At 42.9% G+C, this 25,808-nt stretch overlaps 1 protein-coding gene across 12 annotated transcripts in view; it reads left to right on the plus strand.

Annotated features, from left to right (window-relative positions):
* ERCC8 (ERCC excision repair 8, CSA ubiquitin ligase complex subunit) overlaps window positions 1–15,271 on the plus strand; it is a 37,846-nt gene extending 22,575 nt beyond the window's left edge. For 8 of the 12 annotated variants that reach the window (XM_028748272.2, XM_028748276.2, XM_077936342.1 and 5 more), the window contains 3 exons: window positions 7,273–7,470; window positions 11,512–11,598; window positions 14,375–15,271. In XM_028748272.2, the coding sequence (XP_028604105.1) occupies window positions 7,273–7,470; window positions 11,512–11,598; window positions 14,375–14,443 (354 nt within the window). In that variant the 3' untranslated portion in view covers window positions 14,444–15,271. Of the gene's footprint in view, window positions 1–7,272; window positions 7,471–7,560; window positions 7,640–10,839; window positions 10,898–11,511; window positions 11,599–14,374 lie in introns of those variants that run through there. The other 4 variants (XR_003708808.2, XR_013394702.1, XM_028748275.2 and 1 more) reach the window with 4 other exon arrangements.
* The last annotated feature ends 10,537 nt before the right edge of the window (window positions 15,272–25,808 follow it).

Raw genomic sequence — 25,808 nt, forward strand, 5'->3', positions numbered from 1 at the left:
GGTCACTTGGAAAGATTTATCTTGCAGCTTGATCTCTGGAATGATGTTGTAATGGTAGAATTAACTTCTTAATAACTTAATTTGTTTGCCCTTTCAATCAAGTGTTAAAAATAAACTCTGTAAGAGCCACTTGTTGAACAGCAGAGGGCTGGGCACTCCACAATGGACAACATTCTGTTTTTTCCCCATCCATCCTTACCATCAGTCTATTGGCTTTCATAAACTGCTACACTGAGTTGCTGTCCAACGAGGCCTTACAAATAGTGGAGAAGAGAAGGCAAGCAAAATGCGAGGGAGATAGTGAAAGATACAGGAAATTGAATGCAGATTTCCAAAGAATAGCAAGGAGAGACAAGAAGGCCTTCTTAAACGAGCAATGCAAACAAATAGAGGAAAACAACAGAATGGGAAGAACCAGAGATCTGTTCAAGAAAATTGGAGATATGAAAGGAACATTTCGTACAAAGATTACCATAATAAAGGACAAAAGTGGTAAGGACCTAACAGAAGCAGAAGACATCAAGAAGAGGTGGCAAGAATACACAGAGGAATTATACCAGAAAGATATGGATGTCTCGTACACCCCAGGTAGTGTGGTTGCTGACCTTGAGCCAGACATCCTGGAAAGTGAAGTCAAATGGGCCTTAGAAAGCACTGCAAATAACAAGGCCAGTGGAAGTGATGGTATTCCAGCCGAACTATTTAAAATTTTAAAAGATGATGCTGTTAAGGTGCTATACTCAATATGCCAGCAAATTTGGAAAACTCAGCAGTGGCCAGAAGATTGGAGAAGATCAGTCTACATCCCAGTCCCAAAGAAGGGCAGTGCCAAAGAATGCTTCAACTACCGCACAATTGCACTCATTTCACACGCTAGCAAGGTTATGCTTAAAATTCTACAAGGAAGGCTCAAGCAGTATGTGGATCGAGAACTCCCAGAAGTGCAAGCTGGATTTAGAAGAGGCAGAGGAACCAGAGACCAAATTGCAAACATGCGCTGGATTATGGAGAAAGCTAGAGAGTTCCAGAAAGACATCTACTTCTGCTTCATTGACTATGCAAAAGCCTTTGACTGTGTTGACCACAGCAAACTATGGCAAGTTCTTAAAGAAATGGGAGTGCCTGATCACCTCATCTGTCTCCTGAGAAATCTCTATGTGGGACAAGAAGCTACAGTTAGAACTGGATATGGAACAACTGATTGGTTCAAAATTGGGAAAGGAGTACGACAAGGCTGTATTTTGTCTCCCTGCTTATTTAATTTATATGCAGAATAAATCATGCGAAAGGCTGGGCTGGATGAATCCCAAGCTGGAATTAAGATTGCCGGAAGAAATATCAACAACCTCAGATATGCGGATGACACAACCTTGATGGCAGAAAGTGAGGAGGAATTAAAGAACCTTTTAATGAGGGTGAAAGAGGAGAGCGCAAAATATGGTCTGAAGCTCAACATCAAAAAAACGAAGATCATGGCCACTGGTCCCATCACCTCCTGGCAAATAGAAGGGGAAGAAATGGAGGCAGTGAGAGATTTTACTTTCTTGGGCTCCATGATCACTGCAGATGGTGACAGCAGCCATGAAATTAAAAGACGCCTGCTTCTTGGGAGAAGGACAATGACAGGCCTAGACAGCATCTTGAGAAGTAGAGACGTCACCTTGCCAACAAAGGTCCGTATAGTTAAAGCCATGGTTTTCACAGTAGTGATGTATGGAAGTGAGAGCTGGACCATCAAGAAGGCTGATCGCCGAAGAATTGATGCTTTTGAATTATGGTGCTGGAGGAGACTCTTGAGAGTCCCATGGACTGCAAGAAGATCAAACGCATCCATTCTTAAGGAAATCAGCCCTGAGTGCTCACTGGAAGGACAGATCGTGAAGCTGAGGCTCCAGTACTTTGGCCACCTCATGAGAAGAGAAGACTCCCTGGAAAAGACACTGATGCTGGGAAAGATGGAGGGCACAAGGAGAAGGGGGCGACAGAGGACAAGATGGTTGGATAGTGTTTTCGAGGTTACCAGCATGAGTTTGACCAAACTGCGGGAAGTAGTGGAGGACAGAGGTGCCTGGCGTGCTCTGGTCCATGGGGTCACGAAGAGTCGGACACGACTAAACGACTAAACAACAACAACAACAACAACACACTGAGTTGCAGTAAACTTTCAATCTACCTGCTGTTTCCTATCCCTGGAAGGCAGCAGAGTATGGGAACCTGGACAAACCCAAACAGAACATGCCTTTATATGTTTTACTGCCACTGTCACAGGCAGTATGCCCCTGAATACCCATTGCTGGGAATCACAATAGGAGAGAGTGCTGTTGTTTTCAGTTCCTGATTTTGAGCTTCCCATAGGCATCTGGTTGGTCACGGTGAGAATAAGATGCTGGTCTAGATGGGCCATTGACCTGACTCCTCAAGCTCCTCTTATGTTCTTACATGGCTTGAATTCTAACTTCCCTTCTGTGAACTGCACACCTTCATGGTAGGCCATGCCACCATCTTCTCTCTTCAGCTTCCTGTACCTTTGAAAATATGCTCTTGAGGGTTGTAAGACAATGGGGAAGCTTTGAAAAATGCTGCAGGGATCTGCAAAAGGAATGAGAAATCACTCTGCCCTGTGAAATGAAAGAGCAGCTCAGGTTCCAAGTCAGTGTATTTAAAGTACATTTCCACAAATTTTGTATTTTCATTTATTTTATTATATTTCTGTGTCGCTTTTCACTCACATGAGTCACAAAGTGGCTTACATACAATAAATAATAACATAGCAGAACATCGCAATTACAACACAAATCGGTTTCCAGCCATGCCCACAATCAATGGGGATTGTTCTTCGCAGTCCTCCGGGGGCTAGGAAGAAGTTCAGGCAGGGAAAAGGGAGGAAATGAGGCTTAAATACTCTTGATGCTCTCCAGTGGGGTCTAGGGAGTTCACTGCATCCTGCAGTGTCGCACAGTCCTGTGTCTGCCAATTTAGAAGGCAGAACAGGAGAGATCAGGGAGTGTGCCCCTGCCATGGACAACCCTCCGTTACCAGCATAATTTGTGGAAGGTTCTTCCTTAATCTGGATAATTGGCATTAATCAAGAGGCGCTTCCAAAGCATCATATGCAAATGGGCTACAATCGATCAGCTGCCAAAAGAACTGGGACTGGTTTTCTGAAGGTACTTGAAAGGTTTTCTGAAGCTTGAGAATCTCTACAACAGCCGTGAAAGGAAATGGGGAGGACAAGGTGCTTTGTGCTTTCTTATGGTTTTCTCATGGTCTTTTTCTCTCCTGTCCTCTACACAACGAAGAGGCGTGTGTAGTTGCCACTTCTGGATGGGGGTGTTGTTGGATAAATGCAGTGAGAAAAAGGGGAAATGACCCACAACTGGACAGTTGTTGAAGAGAGGCTGAAGCTGAGAAAATATGTGTGTTGTGTGCCAAAAAAGAATTGCAAAGGGAAATTTAATGGCGGAAGTCTAGAAAGTTCACTCTGCGGGTTATCTATGGCTGTGGTTCTCATGTTAGTTCGATAACAGCGGAATGGAATGGAATGTGACCTTATACCACTCAGGCCAACACTACAAAGAATGGAACAACAAGAGAAGGAACTGAACTCAAAAGACACACCAGGTCTGGAATGAAATGAAGATGAAGGACTGCACACCTGAAATCGATTATAAATATATAAGATGTAACCGAGGTTGCTGTTTGTAAGGTGGAAAAGCGGACAGCTGGAAGAATGGCTTAACGACAAGTGAAGAATGTCAGCTGGAGATTAAATAAGAAAGGAAACAGTGAAAGGGGAATATCTTGGACGTACAATTGTAACGGAAATGAGAAACCTGAGTTTAAGAAATTGTATTAAAGTAATTTGTTCCGATTTGTAATAATTTGGGGGCGGAAATAAAAATAATTTTAAAAAGCAATTACAATACAAATCATATAAAATAATTAACAAATAATCAGTAAAACAATTACAGATCATCAGTAAAACAACCACCGTCTATAAAACACTATTTACAAAGCAACTTAAAAAATAGGCTAAACAGCACAGCCACAAGAAAAGTCACATTATAAAATTCACAAAGCATTACAACAGTCATATTCCACAGAACATTATCAACAGCATTAACAAACTGACAACCAAACACAGACTAAGCGCTGTTGAATTCACATATATTCTGGATTAATTCTGGTTAAAGTTAAAGCTACAATCAGCTCTTAAAAATTAAAAGTGTATCTTGTCTCCTTAGAAGAAGATAACTACAAACAAATCTTTAAGCATACCTTCCTTTAGTTGCATATAAACGACTCTGGCAAGTGTCATGAAAACCGTAAATCTTTTGTGGTTTGATCTGAGTTACAGTAAATGGCATACAACAGTATGTCAAAATCTTGATGCCTGAGTTGTAGGTTGATTTTTCCTGTAGCAGTTGTATGTACAACAATGTGTATAGCTCCAGTGAGCTAGCATGTACAAACATAGTAGTAGTGTTTATCTGGATTTTGGTCTGTATCTTCTTCAAAGATGTTCTGTGACACTTGAAGCCAAAGTCATTGAGCAGTGGAAGGAAACCTCTGTGTCACGGGTGTCTTCATTTGGCCTGCCAGGCTGTTTTGAGCAAGCCACACTCACCTCCCCTATACTTGACATCAGGTGTGTGGCAAGTAAAGATTCCGTTTGGCTTTCCTGTCCTGATTTGTTGGTGTCATCAGAGGTCTTGCTGCATAGCATGACAGTAGTTTTCCAAACAATTTGGCCTCCAGCAAAGAACAGATGTTCGCTCTAAATGATGATACAGCAGCGAACTACTGAAAATATTTCTGATTGCACCATCCAACTCATTGAAATGAATCTACAATTTATTTAATCCATGCTTATGTTGCACAAATGGGTGGCTGCTTCTGAAACTTTGTGTGTCATATTGTTGCTATGATCCCATAATCAAAGGTATTTGAGGAAGCAATTATATTCTTGAATCCCGAATCTTCCAGAAGGGTAATCGCCTTCCACTGCATGTTACAAGATCTACAAATTTAATTCATCACTATTCACTTGAACTCTTCCTGTGAAAAGCTGCACATAAAGTACTTTGCAAAGAGACAGTGGACTTTTTATTCTGTAATTCACCATATATTCTTGTTATCTTTCTCTCTGAAACAAAAGTTTATTGCATTATTCCAGGTGATATCTCTGTGCATGCCTTTCATGTTGCCTGTTTTCCAATTCCCTACCATACTGTACAGTAAGCCACTGGAAACTGCATGTATAATTCCAACTAGGAAAGACAATCTGCTGAAAGCAAGAGGAGTTATTCTTGCTTTTATTTTCTTCTCCCTTGGGCAAACAAAACTTGCTGTTAGTTGTAATGTCAGGTTAAGTGTTTCAGCCTATATCAACTTTATTGCACATCGCCAATACAGTAAGTGGATCTCTGCTTGTTTCATGAATCATCTTCCCTTTTTCTCACTCCGGCTTACTTTTAATTTAAGAAGCAGGAAGAATTTTCACAAGTGAGTAACTTGTTTCAGCTGAAAAAACGAACAGAAGGTTTTTCCAGGGCCAGATCACCCTCCCAACCTCTGTCATTTCCTCCAGGCCTCTGGCTTGGAGACTAATCTAGGTTTCTGGTTGCTCTTTCCTGCAGCCACACAAGGCTTCACTGCTCAAGTAGAACCGAAAAGTAAGTTTCTACAATAATATTGCCCCTTGGATTCAGTTATTGGGTTATAATTTTTCAACAGATTACCTCCGCTGGGATTTAGCTCCTGACACACAATGTATTTGATGTGCCTTTATTTCAGTTGCAGTGATGCTTCCATAAATTAAATGGGTAGTACTTAACCTTCTCATCTTCACACAGCTGCCTAACTCACTAGTTACTATGACATTATGGCCAGCTGTGGTTTCCCTTGTGTCCCTTGTCTAAGACCTGGACAAGACAGTTTACTTTGAAGATGATCCAAAAGCTATGGTTAACGCAGGATACAAGCTGGTCAGATTCTGAGACAAGTTAAAAAATTTCTAGTCTTTAAAAGAATTTATCTGGTTGCCTGACCATGTCCAAGTCCAATTCAGAGAACTCGTTCTTACTTTTAAAGCCCTAAGTCAGGGGTGGCCAACTCCCAAGAGACTGTGATCTACTCACACAGTTAAAAACTGGCAGTGGGTTCAGGTCAAAGTTGTTGAGCTTCTCTTTTTATGGGCTGCAGGGCTAAAATGTTTAACTTTTTTTAGGGGAGCCAAAGTTCTTGGGCTTCTTTGGGGGGAGCCAGTGATCTACCACAGATGTCCAGTGATCTACCGGTCGATCACGATCTACCTGTTGGACGTGCCCGCCCTACGTGGTTTGGGCCCCAGGTAGAGTCTGCTTCTATATCAACCTGGTTGTGTTCCAAGCGCACCAAAAGCTCAATGGTGAGGAATGAAGGGACTGAGCTGGCACACCCGGACATTTGGGATAGGGCACTGTGTGCTCCCTTCATGCACAATAGGGCTCATACAGTATGCCACCCAAGCAATATTATGCAAAACAGAGAATTTTATAATCTGGCCATCACATTAGAGATAGCCAGATACAGTTGTGCCTTGGTTCTTGTATGCCTTATGACTCGAATGTTTTGGCTCCCGAACGCCGCAAACCTGGAAGTAAGTAAGGTTTGCGAACGTTTTCGGGAAGCCAAACATCCGACGCGGCTTCCGATTGAGTGCAGGAAGCTCCTGCAGCTAATTGGAAGCCGCGCCTTGGTTTTTGAATGTTTTCGAAAGTCGAACGGACTTCTGGAACAGATTCCTTTGGAGAACCAAGGTACGACTGTACTAAAAAACATATATCCTTGCCTGTAAGAATGCATGGACTGAAGGACTCTGTCATGTCTTTGTGATGAAAATACACATGCACCAGCTTAGTAAACACAGGTGAGTCTAGTCCAGCTGGTTAATGGTTTGGTTGCCTTTCTAGGAATATGCTGCATATATATATTATGGTCTGTTCAAGACCAGGTAAATAGTCTTCAGGAAACAGAGTCTACTCCTGCTGGCTAGCTGCTTCCCCTTTTGATCTCATGTTTTGTTCTGATGCTATCAAGTTACAAGATAACCCTGAGCCATCAACGTCAAATCTGAAACTCTATAAAATGTGACAGGTGTGTGAGTATGCATTCAGCAGTATAATGACAGGAAGTGAGCTACAGTTTGTAAATGTAATGAATAATCATCGTATACCTGCATTGTGACATCAGGAGTTAGCTTTAAAATCTTGTATCTTTACATCTTTACAGGTGAATTACGGGAAGGTGTGCAATGAAAGTAGAAAAGGACTCAAATTTACAGTCTCACATGGCTGCAGTCCAGAATTTGCATTTGTGCCATACGGTAGCACTATTGCTATTTATACAATTTACTCAGGAAATCGAATGGCTATGCTTGGGGGGCATTATAGTTCCGTCGACTGCTGTGTCTTTAACCCTAATTTTCAGGTAAGTGAAGTCATCTGGCTGTTTTTTAGGCTATTTAGCCTAAAAACAGACCAGTTATGCTTAATGGCCTTTCACTTTTGTTTGCCTCAGTACCCGATAATAAGAGATATACTGCATCTGTACATGAAGGATCTTCTTTGCTGTTATGACTGATGGGCCAGAAGGAGTGGTCAGTATTATCTGAAAGGGTTCAATTAAATAAATTACTGCATTAGCAATGAGTGGTTCTCACTGAAGAAGCATCTTAATTGTGTTTTAAAAACACACGCCCTGAAAATAATTAATACTCAAAAGTGATAGATATGAGGGTTATAGGTTTCACACCTTTTGCCTATGAGTGCTTAAATTGACTGGAAAATATCCATAATGTATTGAAATAATGTTTGGGAACATCACTGAAAAGATACATAACATTATTTGTAGAGATTGAGGTTTACTCTCTCTTCTGCATATTATATATACTAAATATATATATATACTATATATAGAGAGAGAGAGCATACTAAAAATACTAATTTAGCTTGCTATCTGATGCTGAATAGTGATACGTTGTATCTCTATTGAGGTAACATTTCTCATATAAAACAATACTTCCCCTCTACGTCATCTGCCAGTACAGTTCCCTCCAAATACTGGGAATGGAATTCCATTCCAGGTTCCCATATGAAAAGATATCCCCTCTTCTCCCCCTGCAAGCTGTTGTGTGGGTTCTCCCAACCCAGTTGTGGAGAGGAAGCCTTATTGCACAAATGGAACTCCTTGCACAGGACTTCTACTGGCAGGGCTAGTCAACTGAATCCTCTCCTGTCTTAAACTGTTGTGGCTGGTATCGTCTTGAGGAATTAAACTAGGTACTTAACTTTTTTTATATAGCCTATGACCATAATGAAATTATTAGCCATTGCAGCCATCAATGAAGTAGCTTTCAATGAAAAAACACCCCAATGTTTTGTTTTTGTTTTTTAAATACAACTAAAGGCACATAATGGTGCTCAAGTGTGAACGCAAGTTGGCTATGATGCTAAGCAGGGCACACGTTGTATAACACTCTCCTAACCTTAACATTTTATCTTAATCTGTGTGTTTCTAATGGGACATCTAATATGAAATTGCCACTAGCACAGCTATTAAACATACGAAATCCTAACTTGAAAGGCTGGCAGCATGGTGTAACATTTATGCAATAACTGACGTAAATTATAATGGGTTTGCTGGCCTCAATAAAGGCTTCCTTGTGCCTAGCAATTTGCCTGATTGAGCTGTGCACACATGCAGCGCCCTAACTGTATTCAGATTCCATGGGAAATATTTTTAGAATGTGATGTGAAAAGAGGCGAGGTTGCTAAAGCTGCTTTGCTCAATTTAGAAATAAATTGACTTGTTAAGCCTTTCCCCCTGAAGTGTCTTGTCCCAACACCTCTAGAATCAAGTCATTTAAAGAAAGATTCATTTGTAAGTTTTCGAGAACTGCTGTAGCTGCTTTGTGCCACATCTGAAATGGTATCCTGAGTCTGCCCTGATTGCCACTATCAATATTATTTATTGAATTTGTTAGTCACTGATTTTCCCCAAGGCAACCCAGAGCATCCTTCTGGGTGCTATATGCCAATAGTGGGCATCCTTCTGGGTGCTATATGCCAATAGTGAGTGTGGCCAGAAAACAAGTGGATGGGGCAACAGATGTGTGGCTTACTCTTATATGGTAGGTTGCATTTCAAGCATGCAAAGGCCAGAGGTTTCTACACATACCATAGGAGCCAACTCCTAGGGGCAGTGGGAGCTTTGGCCCCCACAATAAAATTATTGTGGGGGCTAGGCCCCCACAAAGTTGATGGGCATTCCCATTCAAATAGTGTGTTTGCACTGGGTCATGTGATCGATTATGTGGGTTGGGGTGGGGCTTACCTGGGCCTGTATTACACTGATACTCTAAAACCAGAATAAGTTTTAAGATAAGCTTGCCATGGATTCCTAGCCCTAGTTATTAATATCTAGTTAGTGTTTTGGAAAAAATTCCGGGGTGAGAGACTACTCAACAGCCCAGCTCATCGGGGTGCAAGTCCCCTGCAGGTCTATGCAGTCAGTAAAAGAAGGAAGTTCCAGCCAAGTAATTTGGAGCAAAACAGCGGTCAGTAGACCACAATCTTTATTGTTGCGCAACAGGTCTCCACAGGAGTAAGAACCCCGAGCATGGGGTGACATCCTCTTTTAAAACTTCCCTCTTTCCCCCAGAATACACTTCGAGCAGCATCATTGATACATCATCACTACATCACGAGCATGTCACAAATGGGGCAGGGTATACAAGGCTTACAAGTTCAACATTAGGTCACTTTATGAGACACCTTTCTCAACACCAAAAGAACAATAAAACTCTTTACATATCCTTGCCCTCAGGACTTGTCTGGAGCTGGGCTTTCAGAACACCTGACTTGCTAAACTGCCTCTGCAGATGTCTCTTGTTGCCCCCTTGGTCACTCCCTGGGTGGGGTGCCATGTATGTGCTCTCACACTTGGGGAGTTATGGCAGGATGCCCTGTTCCTGCTGCCTACAGTGATTTCCTGCTTCTTGGTTCAGGGAGGGAGGTAGAGCCCAAATTCACCTTTCTTTAAAGGTTAAAATGGCGTTGGAATGAGGAGAGTCGGTTAAAGTATGGATTTTCTACAAATTTATAAAGCTAGGTATTTTCCGTGACCTGTCAAGTCGAAAGAATATACAGTGGTACCTCGTGTTGCGTAACCTCCAGGTTATGGAATCTTTGGGTAACAGCCGTGACAAACCCGGAAGTATATACTTCTGGGTTTTGCTGCATGCACAGAAGTGCAACATGCTCATGCACAGAAGCGGTGCCTCTAGTTACGGATTTTTCAGGGTGTGCATGGCACCCCGAAACAAATTAAATCCGTAACCAGAGGTACCACTGTATTCAGGCATAATATTTGTAACATTGTAACAACTTTAAAGATGTCCCCCCCCCCCCCCGTTTGTCATTTCCGTAACATTAGTTAATTAGGCCTCATTTTGCTTTACTCTACTGATTAACATCAGTTCAACCTTTGGCCTATAGCAGGTCATGAATCATAATAAGTTAAAGTAAACATAAGTCAATTCCTAAGTAAGATAGAATAAACTCGTTTATTGCTTCTTTGTCTACTGCTCTGAAAGCCTTTTTGGCTGAATAGCAGGGTAAAAATGCTTTAAGCAGGTAAGATGAAGTAGATGGAAATAAAAAATTCAGCAAGCTTAAGTTATTTATCAGTGTTTTTAAAATAAAATTACTACAGAAAAAGGATACGTTTATGCACTGCATACATGCATTGTAAATTAGGTGCTATACTTTTTAAAAGTTACTTTATATTTTCATGCAGGACTAATTCTGTAATCCCCTCATCTACAACTTCAGTACAACTATGTTGCTTTTATGAGGTATGCGAATAGAATTGGGCTTAGCTTCAGCGTGACTTTGCAGCAAATGACTTGAGATCCAACCTTAAATGCACTTCCTGGGAGTAAGTCCTCTTGCTCTTTGTGGGAGGACGCGGGTGGCGCTGTGGGTTAAGCCACAGAGCCTAGGACTTGCCAATCAGAAGGTCGGCGGTTCGAATCCCTGCGACGGATCCCTGCTCGGTCCCTGCTCCTGCCAACCTAGCAGTTTGAAAGCACGTCAAAGTGCAAGTAGATAAATAGGTACCTTCCAGCGGGAAGGTAAACGGCGTTTCCGTGCGCTGCTCTGGTTCTCCAGAAGCGGCTTAGTCATGCTGGCCACATGACCCGGAAGCTGTATGCCGGCTCCCTTGACCAATAAAGCGAGATGAGCGCAGCAACCCCAGAGTTGGTCACGACTGGACCTAATGGTCAGGGGTCCCTTTACCTTTATGCTCAAGATCACACTATTAGTCCCACTGAAGTTGCTATGATTGGGAGAAGACTCCAGTGTGGATAATTTACTTCCTTTCCCCCAATTCCTATTTTGCCTCAAGCTCGCCTTCTTCAGTATTCAGTAACTGATCTGTGACTTTTTGTTGGTTCCTTCATGGCAGGAACTTTATAGTGGTGGGAGAGACGGCAATATCCTTGCCTGGGTACCATCTCTGAGAGAGCCAGAGCCTGATGATACTTCTGAAGAGGTAATGGTAGAGCAAAATGAGAATTAGAGCATCTGTACACAAGGGATATATTCTGCACATGATAGTAAAGGAAGAAATCCCTGCATGTGAGCAATGAAGTCATTGTAAGAAAGATTTCTCACTGACATGGCTGGGATGATGGATTGTAGCTCCATAAGCCTGAACGAGGTATCCATTCAGTTTAGGCTGCTGTAATGCAGGACCTGATACATCGCGTTCCTCTGCAGAACCATCACATCAGTACTGGATAATAGTTAATAGAAAGCATAGTATGGAATTCCAGGTCCTGGAATTGTGTGGAATCCTATATGTTATTTGTTGTTGTTGTTGTTGTTGTTGTTTATTACTTATACCCCACCCATCTGACTGAGCCTCCCCAGCCACTCTGGGCAGCTTCCAACAGAATATTTAAAACACAATAAAATAACAACAAACATTAAAAACTTCCCTAAACAGGGCTGCCTTCAGATGTCTTCTAAAAGTCAGATAGTTGTTTATTTCCTTGACATCTGATGGGAGCGCATTCCACAGGGCGGGCGCCACTACCGAGAAGGCCGTCTGTCTGGTTCCCTGTAACCTCATTCTCACAGTGAGGGAACCACCAGAAGGCTCTTGGCGCTGGACCTCAGTGTCCTGGCAGAACGATGTGGGTGGAGACGCTCCTTCAGGTATACTGGGCTGAGGCCGTTTAGGGCTTTAAAAGTCAGCACCAAAACTTTTAATTGTGCACAGAAACATACTAGGAGCCAACGTAGGTCTTCCAGGACTGGTGTTATATGGTCTCAGGGGCCGCTCCTAGTCACCGGTCTAGCTGCCGCATTCTGGATTAGTTGTAGTTTCTGGGTCAACTTCAAAGGTAGAGTGCATTGCAATAGTCCAAGTGGGAGATAAGTAGATCATGCACCACTCTGGCAAGACAAGTCTCAGCCTGTGTACCAGAGACTTGTACCAGATGGAGCTGGTAGACAGCTGCCCTGGACACAGAAATCACATGCATCCCAACATGTGCAAAGTACTGTTCTGTCCCCACCCGTCTTCTTTTTTTGGCCCTGCTATCCATCTAGGGACGCGGGTGGCGCTGTGGGTAAAACCTCAGCGCCTAGGACTTGCCGATCGGCGGTTCGAATCCCCGCGGCGGGGTGAGCTCCCGTCGTTCGGTCCCAGCTCCTGCCCACCTAGCAGTTCGAAAGCACTCGTAAGTGCAAGTAGATAAATAGGTACCACTTTATAGCGGGAAGGTAAACGGCGTTTCCATGTGCTGCGCTGGTGCAGGCTCGCCAGAGCAGCTTCGTCACGCTGGCCACGTGACCCGGAAGTGTCTCCGGACAGCGCTGGCCCCCGGCCTCTTAAGTGAGATGGTCGCGCAACCCCAGAGTCGGACACGACTGGCCCGTACGGGCAGGGGTACCTTTACCTATCCATCTAGATCCAGTTGGCATGTCCCCTCCCTTCTGCATTTAGCCTTTCCTTTATAAATAATAAAATTATTGTTGTGGTCAGGGAAATTAAAATGTCTTGAGAACTTAGGATACAGAATAAAATGCATGCAGAACTGGGGGGGGGGGGACTGGCTTGATTCCACAAATGCAACTGCATTTAGAATACTCTACAGTTCTGGTCACCTCGAGAGTTGGAGAACATTTAGAAAAGGGCAATCAAAATGATCAAGGGGACTGAGTGGCGGCCCTATGAGGAAAGGTTGCCGCATTTGGGTTTAGAGAAAAGGTGAGAAAAGGGAAGACTTTCCAGAGTGAGAGACTGGGAGGAGAAATGAAAGCTCCCAGGTGAGAGCTGAGTCTACCACTGTCTTTGTGAGACAAAACTTTTGAGGGAGGACTCTGCATTTCCTTTTCTCTTTTTCTCTCTGTTTTTGTCTTTATTTAGACTGGTTTCTTTTGTCTTATTGTCTTCTCTCTCTCTCTCTCTCTCTCTCTCTCTCTGTGTGTGTGTGTGTGTGTGTGTGTTGTTTACTGCCCTATAACCAGTGCTTTTTTTCTTTAAAAAATGTTTAGGGGTACTCTCATTTTGACACAAGAAAATCACCATTTTATTGTTCAAATCGGGAAAAATAAATACAGTAAATGGACAAAAGTACAAAGATTCACGAACTGTTTCGGGGTATGTGTACCCCTGCGTCCCCCCCAGAAAAAAGCACTGCCTACACCCATATATTTCAGGGTGGTTCACAAAAAAAAAATTTAAAAAAAGAAAAGGTGAGTAAGAGGTGACAGGATAGAATCACAGAATTGTAGAGTTGGAAGCGACCAAAGGGTTATCTAGTCCAACTCTCTGCAATGCAGGAAAATCTTGCTCAATGTGGGCTAGAACCCAAGACCCTGTGATTAAGAGTCTCCTGCTCTACTAACTGAGCTACTCTCAGTCCTACGCACGGCATGGGAAAAGTGAATAGAGGAGTTTTTCTCCCTCCCTCATAATACAAGAACTCATGGACAGCCATCCAATGAAGCTGAATGTTGCAATCATATAGTCAGAAGATTCAGGGCAGGGAAAAAACAAAGTACTTCTGGTACATGGTTAAACCATAAAACTCCCACAGCAGACAGTGATTGCTACAAATTTGGATGGTTTTTAAAGAGGATTGCTGAAATCCACGCCTCCACTGTCAGAGACAGGACATCTGATTACCAGTTTTTGTGGGCAGACTGCTGTTGTGCTCTTGCTTGTGTGCTTCCCACAGGCGTCTGGTTGGCTACTGTGAGAACAGAATGCTGGACTGGATGGAATCGCTGATGGAATCTTCTCTTCTTTTTTCCAGTTGCGGCCTCAGCAGCGGCTGAATCCTGCTTATGAAGATGCATGGAGTAGCAGCGATGAGGATGGATGAATTCTTAATAGGTTGTTGACATGAAACATTCAGCCATGCACAAGTATTTTCTGAAGAAAGGATATTAAACCACAGGTCCAGACAACAGCCTTTTGTTTCAACTGTGCAGTGTTTCTTGTTTTAAAATAATACCAGATTTTTATGTTCTGTTTGCCACTTCATAAAAACAGGCCTGCTGGGTAACGCAATTCCATGAGTTCCTGTGGTCTGAGGCAGTAATGCTTCTGAATACCAGTTGCTAGAAACTGCAGGAGGGGAGAGTATTGCAGGTTTCCCACAGGCACCTGGTGGGCCACTGTGAGAACAGGATGTTGGACCAGAGGGGCCACTGGCCTGATCCAGCAGGCTCTTGTGTTCTTATCTGTGTTGCTGGACTCCAGTTCCCTTGGGCTATTCTGGCTGGGGCTGATGGGAGTTTTAGTCCATCAACATCTCAAGGGTCACAGGTTCCCCACCTGAACCTAAAGTATTTTTGAGGATGTCCCGAGGCAAAACTCTTCAGTTCTTAAGGAATAGTGCTTCAGAATTGTAGGTGATCAGCTGGCAAGCGTTAACTAATCATTTTTCCCCCAAGGCCTTACACTTTCTTGAAGGCCTGGCATCTGACATAGTTCAGATTCTAAAACAAAGCTCAAAAATACTACTAACAGTCGAAAAATGAGCTTCTCAAGCTTATCAAGGGTGCCGTGAGATTAAGGGCTTCTATCTGAGCAATAATCTTGATCATTTGATTGTCCTTTTTACCCATTGTTGTCTTTTTAATTGAATATATTGCTTGTTTTATGTTGCTATGGCTGTTGGCTAATGCAAATAAAGTTTATCTATCTATCTAATGAGCTTTTCTAAAGCACAGTTAACCTCCCAATGTTATTCTAAAGTTGTATCATGGCGAACTATCTCTCCCAGCAACTCAAGGTTACAGCTTCAGCAGCTTCTTCATCTTCCCACATCTGACCTCCAAAATGAACATTGTGTACTGTTTACTGGCACTGCTTATTACTTCTGTTTGGCAGGCAGTAAGACATACTGTATTTTTCCATGTGTAAGACGGCCCTATGTATAAGACGCCCCCTATTTTGGGGGACTCCAAATTGAGAAAACACCTACCCGTGTATAAGACTAGCCCCAATTTTACACCTAATTTTTTGGTTTAAAAAAACCCTAGTCTTATACACGGAAAAATACAGTAATTGAAATCTCTGTGCACTGCAAGCAAGTCTGTTTGGATCTGGGTCCAAGCCTGAAATATTTCTGTCTTGAGAAGTTCTCGGTGTATACAGTAAATTTGTTTACATTTCAGAATTGGCTGAAAAGCTTGGTTGTGTTTCAGGGACTATACACTGATTTTGTGTTGTAATGACTGTCAGCCCACTAGAAGTGGGAATGTGCAGAAGTGTTGCATTAACCAACATGAAATAGGAAAGACCTTTTGCCAGCATACTGTTGCTGTCAATGCAAGCAAGCGTCTGGCCTCCCATTGTGCTAGGTGCCTGTCAGCCAAAGACCTGCAGCACCTGCTATTGGAATACCTTACAGTGCCTTACAGTGCATTTGTTCCTTGTACAGGAAGGTGCTGCATCAGAGCTGCAATGCAACCACAGTTTGGAAGCCAGCGACCGAGTGTTCTAATATATAATGCACTTAAAGTTTGGGAGAAACACTGTTAAATTATATATAAGTCTGACCTAATATTACAATGCGGATTAGCTTAGAGACATGCGGATTTGAAATGTGGCCAGCTATGTAAACAAGTAAAAAGATTACACTTGACAGAACAGAAATTGATATTAGTGCAGTTGTCACCTAGGATGACCTAATTTTCAGCTGCAATTTAGGAGCTGAAATTTTGAAGAAAGAAGAGAAGAAGAAGAGTTTGGATTTGATATCCCGCCTTTCACTCCCTTTAAGGAGTCTCAAAGTGGCTAACATTCTCCTTTCCCTTCCTCCCCCACAACAAACACTCTGTGAGGTGAGTGGGGCTGAGAGACTTCAGAGAAGTGTGACTAGCCCAAGGTCACCCAGCAGCTGCATGTAGAGGAGCGGGGAATCGAACCCCGTTCACCAGATTACGAGTCCACCACTCTGAACCACTACACCACACTAGCTGCAAACCCCCAAACTGAGGAGCAGCTGCATGTGGAGGAGCGGAGACACGAACCCGGTTCACCAGATTACGAGACTACCGCTCTTAACCACTACACCACACTGGCTCTCAGAAGCTACACACCTGAGAAAATCTGAAGGAAACCATGGCATGATTCTGCCTGATTTGTGGCCTGTGGCCCAAAACTGCAGGAGAGCTTGCAAGCCCTATACAGAGCAATTACAGAAGGTGGGAGGCCCGATTCCAGTTACTAGTGACAGTACACTGTTGAAATATGATTATTTCCTTGCTGGTTATAGATGCTGCCACTCTGCATGGAATTCAGAGCTCACTAGTGAAATTCAATAAAACCATGTTTACAGGCTGGAGAAAGTGCCCTAGTTACTACTTATTTTTAAAGGAATTTTATGTTTCCCATATAAATAATTTTTTAAGTAGGACTATCCTGAAGTGCAGCTGGGTGAGACAAATCTGAATACATCAACTGAACAAAATTAATTGAAATTCTAAACAACACAAAAGGAAAGTACATAATCTCTGCAGCGTTCCTTTGATTTGCATCCATAAATTGCTTTTTCTTCCTCTTTGAATTGCAGCAGGGCACCTGAAAAGACTGAGCAATACAAATACTACCTCTGCTTTCATATCACCCCATAAATAATATTTTTTATTGTTTGTCTTCCTCATTTAATTGATACAGAAGCAAATAAGGACATGGGCAAGACAGGCCAGGTCAGGTTCACCACAGGCAGGAGATTAGATAGCAGATGAAGCAGAACACTGGCGCAGAGATGGTGTTTCTCTTCCAGCCTAACATTAAAGTTTTTGAGTTGGAACTGCTTGACCCAACTCCTGACCTCAGATGACTCCTATCAGCTATCTTCACCCAGAGGTGCCATCTCCCCCTCAGGCTTTGACTTCTTTTGCCTCAGTGCCAGAGGTCAGAATCTCCCTTGGTGCAGACATTCCTTCTTTAGCTTCTTCTGAGAATCCTGGTTCCTCACCCCCATATTGAGCCTAATTCAGGGCTTCATGTAATGATGGGGCCTTCAGGTTGTCCTCTGATGAGGAATCCCTCATCTGGGACGTGGAATAAACTAGTTAAAAGAGTGCTTCCAGTCTAGAGCTGTTTTGCTGTGCTGAAGGAACACTCCTGTGCAATGAAGTGGAAGCAGCAGCGCTCCTCTTCATAAGAATTGCAGCCCCACAATGTCCTGTGTCCAAGGCAAGGGTTCACATTCTCCACATGGCCTGGTGCAATTGCAGAATGGCCCACTTTTAAACAGATTAACCACTCAGTTTACATTCCCATTAAGGGGGCTAAGCCTCTGCACCAGATAATTACAATAATTATTTTAATTAAATATGAATGAATTGATTGAAATAATAGTTTAAATTAAATAATTAAAACTTCCAATCCCCTTCCTCTCAGTGTTATAAAGAAAGCACAGAGAGTCTGAATGCAAGATACCATATTTGCCATCTGAACTAGAGGGTAAGCAGGGTCTTCTTGTTGTTGGTATCTGTCTGTCTCTCGAAACAATGGAAGACTTCAGGGGTGAAGTCAAACGACTGGAGAGTTACAGCATCTGCTGTGGCTAAAGAGAAGAGAAAAAGCCAGGTAAACCTTGGTTTACTCAGCAGCTACAGGTGTTGCTTTCTCTTCCCACGTTCCTGATATGAACGGGTTACGAAGACATTTGCGTGATTCTGGTTTGGAATGACAAGAGCATGGGAGTGTTTGGACTATTTCACAGTAAGGCAACAGGAATGCCCTGGGGCTTGGAGGAGAAGAAGAAAATCCAAAGGAAAGTACTTATTCACAGTTTAAATCCTAGCAAAATTGAGAGAGGGTGGGTGGAGAAAGCTGTATGTGGGAAGCAGATTAGTATAACTTTGTCATGAATCATGCCCAAACAGCAATATTTTTATCCCTTGCTGCCCTGTGTGTGAGGCAGAATAACTTGATTGTAAGGTGTTTAAAACTGATGTACAGTACTTAATACATGAAATGTGGAGCTTTAGTGTGAAGGTCACATTTGACTGAGACTGTGAATGGAAAGGTTATTCCTCCTTCGCTGCAAACAGGTGGCTAGTGCTCTTCAGTGTGTTCATAGAAGGCTTGAATGAATCAATTGAAAGTAGGCGTTTCTCATTTGCAGAGGAAAAGCACACAGGCTGCTGCTGTCATCAAAAAACCGAGGAGACACGGAAATACCACGTTCCTTTTCTCCACCTTCCTTGCAAGCAAGGGGATTGAGACAATAGAGAATGTGTCTATCCAGCTGTCTGCTACTGCCAAAGCAGTGGTGCCAGAGGTTACTTACTGTAGGGAGAAATGGCATCTGTGAACTGTAATTTGGTGTTGCAGCTGAGAGCATAGAACGCGTAGAATGTAAGGAATCCCAGCCCACATGATTGCTAGCAAGCAGCACTTTTCATCCTTGCAGTAAACAAAGTGCTTCAGTGCATGCTAGCCTTGCCTGTCTTGCTTCTCATGCCAAAGATCCAGAGGTAAGCATTTGTAGGATTTTAATTTACAGGTTTAGTTAAGGGTGTTACCGGTATATGCTAATATAACTTGGCCCAGTAACAAATCAGCAACCTGTGCAGATCTAGCAGGGGTGCCAACTTGATTAAAATATTGGGGGGGGGCAGGTAAACCCTGCCCCACATAATCAATCGCATTACATGGTGTACACACACCATTTGAATGGCAAGTGCCCATCAACTTTGGGGTGACCTGGCCCCCTCAAATATTTTATGGGGGAACTGAAGCCCCCTCGGTCCCCAGGAGTTTGCTCCTATGCTAACTAGACTTTGGGAAGGAGATTGAGGGACTCTAGGATCCTGCCAAAGCCCTCTTGCCTTCTGCCCGAAGCCCAACTCCTTGCCTTGCTTACCCACACGAGGGCTGCAGGGCGGATGGGGGGCATTAAATATTGCTGAGGACTGCAAAAAAAAAGGCCTCAAGGGCTGTGTGCAGCCCTCAGGTCACATATTGGACTGTCCTGCCACGTCAATGATGACTACAGCGGTACCTCGGGTTACATACGCTTCAGGTTACATACGCTTCAGGTTACAGACTCCGCTAACCCAGAAATAGTACCTCAGGTTGAGAACTTCGCTTCAGGGTGAGAACAGAAATCGTGCTCTGGCGGCAACGGGAGGCCCCATTAGCTAAAGTAGTACCTCAGGTTAAGAACAGTTTCAGGTTAAGTACAGACCTCCGGAACGAATTAGGTACTTAACCCGAGGTACCACTGTATTACCAACATTACAAAATTCCAGCTGTTTTCCTACTCAGTCTTCACCAATAAATTAGCAAGCCCTGACCAAGCCTTCGCTCATGTCTTGAAGGTGCAATATCCCTCAGTTAGCAGAACCATCTGTGGCAAAGGTTTGCTAAAATGTACCATCTCAGATTAGAAGTAAAGAAGAGCATGTTTGAATACTCTCTCATATAAATAGCCTTCTGCATATAGAACACTTGCAAATTAGGGACACAATTGCTTTTTTAAATTCAGTGGAGACAAGATTTTCCTACTGTTTGGGGATAGGCAATTTGTGGTAATATCACAAATTTTATGGTCTGTTTTTTACTGTACAGAAGATCCTTTGCTTATTAGGGGCCACCCCACATTTTCTTCAAAAAATTGCTTTGTACAGGTAACTACCATAGAGTTATCAAAAGTTTCAAAAGTAGGGGGGGTCTGTGGCTTGGCTTTTGAAAAATAGGCAGTCCTCAATAATTAGCTAATTGGGAGCCACTGGTTTAGAAGAGGCTCCAGGTTAGAAAATTAATGCACCTGTACATGAGGCTGTCTTTGAAGACTGTCTGGAAACTGTACAGAATGCATGTGAGATGTCATCTTCCCTAAGGAGAACAAGTTAGCATTTACATGGGGGAAATGCAACAGAAAAGAAATAAGTACAGGTTGTTGTAGCACAGCGAGAAGTAGAATGGGTCTGCTTTTAGCAAAGTCCTAGCAGTGATTTTAGTTTGGCTGTCATTTTGTTTAGGTTGGCTAATGAACTAATTTTGTTTAAAAAAGCCAAGTGTCTTAGAATTTTGATTTGAGTTAAAGCCACATTGGTGAGAAATGAAGTCACAGTCATGGGTCCCAAGTCTGGAAGTTTTGCGGGAGACAAAGGAAAGCAAGTCCAAGCCCAGATGAGAGTGCTAATCATTTTTATATACAGTGGTACCTCGGGTTACGTACTTAATTCGTTCCGGAGGTCCGTTCTTAACCTGAAACTGTTCTTAACCTGAAGCACCACTTTAGCTAATGGGGCCTCCTGCTGCCGCTGCACCGCCGAAGCACAATTTCTGTTCTCATCCTGAGGCAAAGTTCCTAACCTGAAGCACTATTTCTGGGTTAGCGGAGTCTGTAACCTGAAGCGTATGTAACCTGAAGCGTATGTAACCCGAGGTACCACTGTACACATCTAGACTTCTACTTGTAAAAAGGTTAGCCAATGCATGCTTTGAAAGTCAGTTTTTTTTCCTTCATTGATCTCCCATACATTTCCTAATGTGTTCTAGACTGCAATTTTAAGATTCTCTTCCTTTTTCAGATTCTCTCCTCCCCCCCCCCCCCTTGTACACATACAGAGAGAGGCTGGGTTTTCAAAGGATTCCAGCAAAGCTAATTCAAAACCTCCTTTAGTGATGATTATTTTTCTATGGAAAAACACACATCTTATGAAATACTTCAACCTAATGAGTCATTGTATTCTGAAAATAATGCCATGGGTTAAAACTACCTGGAGAGTGGAATTTCCAATGGACAAGATAATTACCCCAATTTTGAAAACTTCACACAGAGCCCTGTGAATAGGAATAACATTGGAACCGACAAAGCAAAACTAATTAATTTCCACAATTGTCCACACACTTCCCTCTTTAAGGGATTTGCTCAGCACACTGAATTTCAGACTCTACCCTGCACATTTTTTTATTTGCAATGGGGTCACAAATCGAAATAAAGCTATTGATCAGTTTATGTTTTTCAGTTGGGTATAACTTGGAGATGTTAACAGCTGAGATCAACATCAGATAATGCTGGATTGGGGTTTCTGTGTAGAACAGAGCTGGCAAACCTGTTACCCTCCAGATATTGTTGGACTGCAACTTTCAGCATCCCTGACCATTGGCTATGTTGGCTGCAGTTGATGGCGTTGCAATATGACAATACAGTGGTACCTCGGGTTACAGACACTTCAGATTACAGACGCTTCAGGTTACAGACTCCGCTAACCCAGAAATAGTACCTCGGGTTAAGAACTTTGCTTCAGGATGAGAACAGAAATCATGCTCCGGCAGTGTGGCTAAAGTGGTGCTTCAGGTTAAGAACAGTTTCAGGTGAAGAACGGACCTCCAGAATGAATTAAGTTCTTAACCCGAGGTACCACTGTACCCAGAAGGCCACAGGTCAGTCAACCCTGGTGTAGAAAATTAAAAGGGCAGTGGCTGGAAGGGGGTGGAAGCTAAAGTCTAAACATCTGGAGGCCCCCAAGGTAGTAAAAATTCACTAATGAAAGCAGGAAGGTGAAGCAAAGAGGGGGAGGGGAGGAGAAATGGGCTAGATCTAGGATATGAACTCATGAAGAGGCACAACCAATGAGAAGGTAAATTTCTGACTAGCCTGTTCTATACAAAGGGATTGCTGGGAGGCTGGAATCAGCAAAAGCAGACAGGTTCGAGTGAGCCTGCATTCCAATACAGGGCAGGACTGAAAAGAAATTGCTCCTGGTACTGGGAAACTTCCAAAGAGGGAAGAGTAGTCTGAAGGTGTCTGATACAATGAACGGTGTGATCAGTGAATATGGAACACATTCTCAGATAGGGAACATCAGCATTGTTGTCTTCTGCTGGTCCAAAACTTGATCCTGGGCCTTTAAAGGAGTGTGGCATTTAGTGAAATATATTCCCGAATACTTATTCTAAACATGTCTATCATGTCACACTAATGCACAAAGTGATTCAGAACAGAGTGAGACTGGCTTCCAAAAAATGGTGCACAGGATTGCCCCCTTTGCTGCTCGAATGTTATATATGTGTGGAGAGAAAATGAACCCTGTATTTATGCTGCAAGTGAGTTCTGGTATTTCTATGGACCATGCTTTTTTATCCAAAGCTTTCCATGCCCCCAACTTCCATTGCTAATCATACCTGTGACAGTCAAAAGCTTTCAGACACAAGCAGGAACTCCTCTGGGATATATAGGAAGAGCTATGCATCACTTATACTGTGGGTGGTTTTTATTATTCTGTTCAGTTTTGGGGTTAATGCCAAAGAATCCCCTCTGGGGGTGTTGTGGATTCAGCCTGTCAGTTTCTGCCTTTTTTGGCTCCCAGTTTCAATCAAATCTAAATAGAAACCTGAAATGTCCCAAAATGCTTTGCAATTGCTAGGTATGTCTGGAACTAGGAGTCTTCTGTAAATGGGAGGTGTTTTTCTATCTCTCAATGGAAGCGGCAATTTGAAAGGCATCTCCCTGAAATCCAGGTGCCACTGACATTACCTGAGCTTCCAGTGACAAAGCTGGATCTAGAAGCACCTCTGGAGTGCAAGCCCACTCCTGTATAGGGAGCGCAAGTCCATCGGAGGGCAAGCAACTGACCAAATTCTTGGACACAGGAACCATTCAGCCACAGTGCCTTTTTCTTACCAGGATTTAAGCTAAGCTTGTTTTCCTCATCCATCTCACCACTGAATTCCGGCACTTCTGTTTTAAAGGGGTGTGTGCAGTGTTTGCTGCTGTCTCATTGCTTAATTTTGGAATTGGAAGTCTTGTTCTGAAAATCTAACCCCCATAGTGCCACCAACTCCTGTTCCCTGGAGCTGATCTAGGAGAATACCATGGCCAATGTTATCGACAGCTTAAGAGAGATGTACAACTGCAGCAAGGATTTTATATGCGCAGAAGTGGAAGGAAATGGCAATACCCACAAAAGAAGAACCGATGGACTATGCCAAAATGGCAAAATTACCTGCTAGACTAAGAGCCTCTACTGATGAGGTTTTTTTGTAGAAGAATAGAAACCCTTTTCGGATTACACGTAAATACTTTTATTTCTTGTCCAATATGAGATGGATGTATATCTCGTGCAACAGAAGAACAAGAATATGTTATTTTCAGGTTTATATTTTACACTTTGTGTCATGTTAGAAACAAGAGGACAGTTCAGACAGTGGAGATATAACGTCTTATTGATATGGGAAGTCACAGAAACATAAGAATGGTAGTGTATGATGTTCTTAATATGTATTATATGAAAATCATATACCGGGGTGTGTGTGTGTGTGTGTGTGTGTGTGTGTGTGTGTGTGTGTAGGCTTTTCACATAATACATATTATGTATATATGAGAGAGAGAAGTCAAGAAGCAGGAGCAACCTTATACTCCCCGTGTCCCACTCTCTGCAAACGTCATCCATCCAGGTAGCCAAAGCCAACTCAGCCCCATGGCCAGATCTGAAGGCAGGTTGGAAAGGATCTAAATAATCTCTGCCATCCAACAATGCTTGTAGCTGCCGTATCACAACCCTCTCCACTACCTCCTTCAATAGGGTATTTGCAACAGGTTGATTGTTCCAATCCCAAGGTTCAAAATCCAGTTTATTCAGGAGAGGCTGCACCACAACTTCTTTCAACGGAGCAGGGACCATCCCTGTATACATAGGATTGCTCTGCATCTGTCCCAAGGGTCAAACTACATAGTGTCACGAGTTTGTGGAAGTCCGTTTGGATGATGTTATTGGATCCCTTCCAGGCCACTGATTCTGTATCCAGCGAGGGTGAGAATCTAGTAGAAGAGGTTGCTGAACCAGTCAGACATTTTTTTTTGTAAGAAAATGACTTTAACTGGCCACAGAAGGAGTCTCTCTCTCTCTCTCTCTTATTTTTTATCGACAGCTTAATTTTTAAATTTTTATGGGAATTTTATTTACAACATAACACAACCCCCCACCCCCAATATATTAATCCACCCTCATTAAACATGAACATAACATAGTGAGCATAACACACAACAATACAAACAACCAAATAAAATACTTCCATTATCCTGTATCTGGCCTCCTTATTACTTCTTATAAACTGTTTCCTTTATGAATAGTTACCGTATTAAGATTTTTCTAATTATAAGTTAAATATCCACAAAGTCTCCTGCAGACATCAATCGAAACAAGTCCAGGTATGTATTTTAGGGCACTGTTTTGTGAAGTATTCTCTGCATTTCCCCCATGCTTTTTGAAACTCTTGTCTAGTGTGATCTCTAATTGCCTCTGTTAATCTAGCCAGTTCAATATACTCTAACAGTTTATCTTGCCATTCCTTTTTTGTTGGCACAGTTTCTTTCCCCCCAGTTTTTAGCAATTAGCTAAAAATTGTTAATTGATAAGGGATCTCATCAGGATCTCAAAGAAGCAGATAGGTTGCAGAAGCTGCAGTAAGACAATGGTGCTCTCCAGGAAGAGAGGTGGGGCTTTTCCCCACTCCCCTCGCCTGGACTGATGACACATTACCTTTGGTGGAGAACAATAGCTGAAACCTGGGCTGGGTAGAAGAGTTGTTGCAGGTGTGAGCTGAAAGCTGGATGCTAGGAGCTGGAGACAGACACATGTCTTGCTCTCTTCTGAGCATAAGGTGCATCTGTGGCTATCTAATGAAGAAGCAAGATAATCTGGGGTGTGAATGCTGTGAGCTGCTCCACCCAATGCTCAGGTTGTTTATGTGTGTAGATGAAACCATACACCGTATATCTTAAAGACACCACAGTCTCCATTGACCTCCATACCCAGGAAATTGAACCCTGGGGAAAGTGTATGGGCCTTTTGGAATTTCTCACCACTCAGAGACTGGGCTGGTGTGTAACAATATTATGTTCATACTTTTGCGGAAAGCACACAGAGACACTTTTACAAAAAGTGTCTGCATTTCCCCTGCATTTCTTAAGCTACCTGCAGTTTGTTGGAAGGAAAAGCAGAAGTGCAGAACCATGATACAGATTGAGTCCCAGGGCTAATTTCCAAGCAAAAGCATCTCTCCTGGCCTGCTATTTCCCCATAAAGGTGCTGTTTACAGTAAACAGCAGGGCCATGCAGAGGGGAGCCAGGTACACTTGCCCCAGGCATCACACCAGAGGGCTAAGATGGCTGGCTCCCCCCCCCCCCCGGACAGGCTGCTTTCTTTGTTTGAGTTTATAACTTTATTCTAACAAGACTCTTACCCTGAGCCTCAGACGAGCTTTGCAC

The sequence above is a fragment of the Podarcis muralis genome, chromosome 11, assembly GCF_964188315.1.
Source record: "Podarcis muralis chromosome 11, rPodMur119.hap1.1, whole genome shotgun sequence".
NCBI classification, from domain to species: Eukaryota; Metazoa; Chordata; class Lepidosauria; order Squamata; family Lacertidae; genus Podarcis; species Podarcis muralis.